At 35.2% G+C, this 7,094-nt stretch overlaps 1 protein-coding gene across 1 annotated transcript in view; it reads left to right on the top strand.

Moving 5' to 3' along the window:
* Positions 1 to 5,311, top strand: part of LOC108542949 (target of Nesh-SH3-like) — a gene marked incomplete at both ends in the record, with an annotated part of 44,102 nt that extends 38,791 nt beyond the window's left edge. The window contains 2 exons of the mRNA XM_017893229.1: positions 4,537 to 4,718; positions 5,259 to 5,311. Of these exons, the coding sequence (XP_017748718.1) occupies positions 4,537 to 4,718; positions 5,259 to 5,311 (235 nt within the window). The remainder of the gene's footprint in view (positions 1 to 4,536; positions 4,719 to 5,258) is intronic.
* Positions 5,312 to 7,094: the final 1,783 nt, after the last annotated feature.

Below are 7,094 nucleotides of genomic sequence, written 5' to 3'. Positions count from 1 at the left end.
CTAGAACTTAAAGTATAATAAAAAATAAAAGAAAAAAAAAGAAATTTCATGTTAAAATATAGTGGCAGGTTTAAGAGAAAAGTACTAGTTTTAATGTTGTTGGGGTAGAATGAAAGATATTTAAACAGCTTTTAGACTTGGGAAGGTCCATAAAGAATCAAGAGAAAGGTTGGAGATCTAGTGGAATAAGGAAGTGGAATACAGTTACGGAGAAGCTTGTCTTTGAGAAGATGAAAATGCTTTTCCCCTGAAATCAGAGTGGGACAAGGAGAGAAGAAAGGGGAAGAGAGACCCGTTAGAGGAGGGGGATGAGGGCAGGATTTTTCTCAGTAGTTACAGTCTCAGTAAAGCAAGAAGCAACACTGACAAAGGCAGTGTCAGGAAGTGTTCTTTGACATGAAGAGTCAAAACTGTGGGAAATAGATGTGTTAGGAAATGTAAAAGTAGTTAATCACGTAGAAATAAAAGCATTCCTGAAGCAAGTATGGAACACCCAAAAGAGAGTCAACCACGTACATTAAGCTGGGGTAGTTAGTAGAAGGACTAAGCTTGGTTTGGTGTTCAGTTTCTCCACTTTGTGTAATTTACTACCAGTTACATCATAAATTCAGTGTATGGGGTTTCTACTTCTGTCTCAGGTACTTAATTAGAATAGAATATCCAATGTGTTGCTGGAATAAGTTTTTAGAAACAGGATCTAAAAGATAGTGGAGTCCAGTCCCCCCTCTAAGAAACTGATGCTTAAGAGGGTGGGGAGATGCCCCCTCCCAAGGTCATGCTGCTAGTTTGCAGCTGACTAAAATCCTAGTCAAGCTACTACCTGCATTTCTGCTACATTTTGAGGAGCTGTGGATTTTCCAGTGTTATAACAACAATCACTGGCAGCATTGAGACTATTCAGGTGGCCCAAGCGCAGAATAATGCCAGTTGAACCAAATGCTACCTTCAACAGTTTCTTACCTCCTAATTAGGATATGAGATGCTCTTGTTCTTAAAATCCAAATTGCTGGAGGCAGACTTTCTAGAAGTCTAGTCTGATGGCACTCACAGACTCCTACCTGTATTTTTAATAGACTTGTTGCCTCTCTGTGCACTTGTGCTCAGTTTTAATCATTCACAGAAAAGGGTCAACTAACCTTTGAGAGAAGACTGTGACTGTATGTTATGGTAAAGCTACATTAAAACAAAACTGAAAAGCCTTCAATTATGTAAAATGCTGATTACTTTTGTTTTCTTCCATTCTGGATCATTTTATCCGTCTTTTTCCATCTCTTCTGTCTAGTGGCACAGTTGAATGAGTGCAGTGCAGTACAAAAGGCATTAGATTAGGAGTCAGAAATTGACATTTGCCTGGTTCTGTTACTGATTATCAGGGCTTAGACACTTCTTGGGCTGTCTTTTGCTTGTGTGATAATTCTTTCTCTGCTCAGAGTTTATTGTATGGAAAACTGAAAAAGGTAAATAAAAATCGTAAGCCCTGTGCAAATGTATAATGCAGAAATTTATTGTGTTTGGCTTCAGTTTGCATTGGTTCTGTAGGAATGGTGCGTTATACAATGATGTGTTGCAAAATATAATTGTAGACCTAATGGCTTAAATCAGTATGTCTTGGGAATTGAATAATTGGTTATTTAGAGATATTATATTCTAACTTTTAAATGACCCTTTGAGCACCACATCTTCATTCCACAAATATCTATGGAGCATCTACTATGTACTAGGTTATAAAGAACTGTTTATTATCATAAGACCTATATTTTGTTTTAAAATCAATGAATATTTACTTCACTGCTTTAAGTATAGTTAAGTGGCATAATCTCTCTGCTTGAAAAAAAAAAGATAGTGCTATAAAACAAAATTGGAATTCGCCTATAATATACAAGTATCAACTGAGACGGTGTTGTAAAGGACAAACCTAACTAGGAGAAGAAGGGCAAAATGCCTAAGGCTTTATTTTCCTGAAAAACTTGGTTTAAGAGGGTATTTGAAACGCTTTGTGATCACAATGGAAAAGATTTACACTCTGGATTTTTAAAACATGGTGAAGTTTAGGGTTTTTTTGTTTTTTTGTTTTTAAGAACAGAACATTTCTGTCTCATTTTATTCATAAGAAGGTTGTGTGAGATCAAGTTGACTGCAAAGCCTTGAATCTGACCTTCGGTAGTTCTGTTAGCAATGGGACCCCTGCATCATGAAAGCAATTAAGTCCTCAGAAACGTATCTACTAGAGATGTGTAATTTTGGTGGCCCATCTGGTCTGATTTTAGCTAAGAGCTAAGATTTCTCTAAGAGCCAGGACAGGGGAAAAAACAACAAAAATTTCATGCAGCATACTTGTCAAGAAACGCATTTCATAAATCACTGATATTTTGACTCACAGGATACAAAGAATTTCTATTACATTCTGTTACAATTCAATAATATAACATTTGTTTCCAGTAGCAGTTAGTGTTTTGGCTGGAACAGCCTCCTTCGCTCATTCTGTTTTCTGCTACTTTGGAATGGGGGAATGGAGCCCTGAGCACAGCTTTCACTAGAAAGGAGCAAGCTAATCAATGATCACAAGCCTTTCAGTGGTTTGTGCCTAGTGAGAAAGTAGGCTGAATATACAAATTCATCTCATCTCTCTCAATTTCTCTATTTATTAAACTACAAACCCCCTGCTGATTTCACAAGCATACTACCTGTACACCAGACCCCCAAATTAGAAGAGCCCAAATTTGATTTAAAGCTCTGCTGTCACTTTCTTAAGATTCTTAATAACTTTTGAACAGAGTCTACATGTTCATTTTGTATTGAGCCCCACAAATTAGGTAGCCAGTTTTGATACTCATCTCTACATACTGGGATTGTTCTGGATCACCAAGAGCTTAGGCTTGAGACTTAGAGAATGTCCAATAAATGTTTTCAGAATGAGCAAAATTCCTGATTTTTTAAAGCTTTAAATAAAAGCAAGTAACCTTAATCTTACTCCATTTAATTTAGCTGATGTGAGGAGTGGAGGAAAGGTACCACACTTTTAAGGACAATTTTAAGATATAAGAAAGACCCAAAAATAGCTTACCCATGCCTATGTTTCCATCATCATAATATGGCAGCTACTATTTTATTCTATTAACTTAGTGTTTATTTAAAAATAAAAAGCAGATGAAGTTTACCTATTGACCCCACCTCAAGTCCTATTTTTCTCCTCACCTGCTCACTGGGAGTTAAAGTACTATCATAAATGTTGTATCCTTCCAGTATTTGTTATCCCTTTACAGTGCCAGGAATAATATTTGGTAACATATTTCGTATGTCTTAATATTTATGTAAATGAGAGGAAACTATATGCACCAATCTGTAATTTGTAGTTTTTATTTGATATTTTGTTTGTAAAATCTATCCACATTGATACATGCCGTTCTCCCATTCATTATCATTACTGTATATAGTAGTATACTGTACTTGATCTGCTACCCCACTTACAGAGGCTGTTTAAAGTAGAGCCAGAGGAGTCTTTCTTTGTATTTCGATTCTGCCACTGCCACTGGTCCAAGTCAGTAGCTGGGTGATATTGGACAAGTTAAGTGAATGTTCTGAAGCTCCATTTTCACATTTGTAAAATGAGATTAATAATTTCTACCAGTTAAGATGTTTTCGTGACAATTAAATCAGGTAATGTATGTAAAACCTACATTCAAAAAATAGTGGTAGAGATTATTGTACACATATATATGTGTATATTTATGTATATATGAGTGTTATGAAGTCCTAAGTAAATACATAACAGTGATATTGAATTGGCATTGTTTAACTTTTTTTATCGTACTCTTGGCTATTGGTCTTCTTTTTTATAATAAAAACAGCTCAACCTTAAAATGCAGTACTGAGTACATCTTAGTCTTAGGTTCTTTTTTAACAAAATTGAATGATATTACCTCTAACATATCCTCCATGGATGAAAAAGCTTAAATTCATACAACTATGAAACTACCATATTATTTATAAAATGGCACCTATGTTCCACTCTATGTATAATTGGAAAAGAATAGTGTTTTCCAACTTTCATCTTGCAAAGCAACAAATAGTGGAAGGAGAATTCTGGAATTCCATCAGGCCAAAACTGTGCTGCTGCAAAGACCCTAACTTGCAATGAGAAGTTAAAAACCTAAGCACACATTGAGCTTATTTTTTTCATGTTCTCTGCAATTTTTTAAAAAATTGGAAGAGAAGCCAATATTACATAGTATCCCAACTAAATATAGAATTAGTTTCTTTTTCTTAATACTAAGTAAAAGCATGATTTCAAATCATCTCTGATTTGTTTGAAGTTCTAAAATTCTGAGATTCAATGTAGCTTATTCTAGTGTTTCAGTATTCTGGATATTTCAAGGTTATATTATCTTCTGTCAATTGCTTTTTAACATAATGTTTCAAGAGCAAATTGATACATGCTTTATGTACATTGTTGAAATCTGTGATGAAGTAAGAAACTTGAAATAACATTCTGAATCCCCTGTGATTTTAAAGCATTATATTCTGGCTATTCAACAGATTTTATACAATTCGTTATCGAGAAAAGGATAAAGAAAAGAAGTGGATTTTTCAAATCTGTCCAGCCACTGAAACAATTGTGGAAAATCTAAAGCCAAACACGGTTTATGAATTTGGAGTGAAAGACAATGTGGAAGGTGGAATTTGGAGTAAGATTTTCAATCACAAGACTGTTGTTGGAAGTAAGTACCTAGAAATGTTTGTTTCAGTAAGCTTTTAAAATTTTGTCTTAGTTATCTAATTTTTAATTATGTTATTCATTGTATAATATGAAATAAGATAATTCCTAAGCTCTAGTATTTACGAAAATATAGAAGCAAACAGGATATATTGAGCATTGATATTTCAGAATCTTTTGTTATAAGTGATTTATAAAATAAGTAATAAAGATTGATGTCATTGACTATTGTATTATAGTAGTTTAAAATCAGTCCCTGACCTGCAAACACCAACTGAACCAGAAAAACAATAACATGTACCAGTGTTCAGAATGGAAAGCTAGACCAGTAGAGGTGCCCAAAGAAAGACTTTTCGGAACCTTGAGCTTTCTTCCAGTCATCCCATCATTAAAACTTCATTGGCATCAGTGTTTAAAATTATAGCAATTAAAATTATACATCCAAGTTAGAGGATGAGTTGAAATTATCTTTATAATGATCAACTAGAGTTGACTTAGGAGCCAGGAGAATAGAAATAATGTCATTTTTCCCTTGTCTCATCAGGTAAAAAAGTAAATGGGAAAATCCAAAGTACCTATGACCAAGACCACACAGTGGTATGTAACAGTTTATTTTNGGCCGGGCGCGGTGGCTCACGCCTGTAATCCCAGCACTTTGGGAGGCCGAGACGGGCGGATCACGAGGTCAGGAGATCGAGACCATGGTGAAACCCCGTCTCTACTAAAATACAAAAAATTAGCCGGGCGCGGTGGCGGGCGCCTGTAGTCCCAGCTACTCAGGAGGCTGAGGCAGGAGAATGGCGTGAACCCGGGAGGCGGAGCTTGCAGTGAGCCGGGATCGCGCCACTGCACTCCAGCCTGGGCGACAGAGTGAGACTCCGTCTCAAAAAAAAAAAAACAAAACAAAAAAAAAACAACAAAAAAAAGGAATTAGTTTCTTTTTCTTAATACTAAGTAAAAGCATGATTTCAAATCATCTCTGATTTGTTTGAAGTTCTAAAATTCTGAAATTCAATGTAGCTTATTCTAGTGTTTCAGTATTCTGGGTATTTCAAGGTTATATATATTATCTTCTGTCAATTGCTTTTTAACATAATGTTTCAAGAGCAAATTGATACATGCTTTATGTACATTGCTACAGCTTAAATCTTTCCTTTCTATTTTCTATCGTACCCTACTTAAAGGAGCCACTCTTTTTCACAATGACGGAGCAACAAGTTTGATTTTGTAAAATGCCCAGCCTTTGTTCAGTTCAGACAATGTTTGTGTTTTATGAACCAGGCATTTCCCCGTGAATCGAAAAACATCCTTTTCTCTCTCACTGCAGCCACTTGGTTTCTCATGCTCTCTTTCCTTCCACTTTTCAAAATCTATTCTCAGGAAGCATCATGTCAAGTATACACCCCACCTGGGATGACTGTAAGTCGCTGTTAGAGCCACCACAGACATGTTCGCATTTCAAATCTCATACCCAGTGATTAGTTTGGTGCCAAAATAATTGCAGCTTTTGCCATTAAGAGTAACAAAGGACATTATATGACCGGGCAGACAGAGGAGGCACTTCAGTGAGAAGAAGGGAATTTGATGCTGGCTTTGGTTCCTAGGTATTGGAAGTATCCTACAGTCAAATGAACATGCGAAGACTATTTGTGGGTGGAATTTTGCTCTCTGAGATGTGTGCTTGAGGTGTGCGGCTGAATATCTTTTTATGTCTAATTAAGTAGTCCACAGAATAGCCCCATGGATCATGTGGCCCAGTCTGGAAAAAAAAAAAAATAGTAGTATATAATTCACTGGGATTAAAAATAAAAACAGAAGATTGGTTTTGGTGACAGAAAATAGTCTTAGATAAAGTAGAACTGACTAAAAGTCTGCCTAAGGTAAATGTTGTTTATATGGTTTGAAATGGCAGAAAAGTGTGTTCATTGTGAAATTATTAAATACTAATTATGAGATTTTTATAACTGCTAGGAAAATATTTTGATGTATTTCAGATATTAATACCAAAAAGAGATTGCAGGTAAATTCCTAGGCCTGTTTTTTTTCCTCTCTCTTTTGTTTTTAACTTGTCTGTTTCGTTGGTTGTTTTTAGGTTTTGCTGCTTTTCAAATTGTCTAATACTTAAATATTTAGAATATTAAGTGGGAAAAGAATCATTAACAAGGTACCTATAACAAAACTACCTCTACATAGGTAGTATCAAACCATTAATAGTCTGGTAAAACTTTAGAGCATTTTTTGTTTTCTAAGCATGTTTTCATTACAAATTAAAATCGTACTATATTTGCAATTTTCTATCTTGCTGTTTTCACTTGGTCAAAATATGTTATGAACATATTTCATGTCATCAAATGCTCTTCATAAACATAATTTTAATTGC

This window comes from Rhinopithecus bieti, unplaced genomic scaffold (genome assembly GCF_001698545.2).
Source record: "Rhinopithecus bieti isolate Rb0 unplaced genomic scaffold, ASM169854v2 scaffold_23928, whole genome shotgun sequence".
NCBI classification, from domain to species: Eukaryota; Metazoa; Chordata; class Mammalia; order Primates; family Cercopithecidae; genus Rhinopithecus; species Rhinopithecus bieti.
The sequence above is the reverse complement of the archived record's forward strand: the minus strand, read 5'-3'. Positions and strand labels throughout refer to the sequence as shown.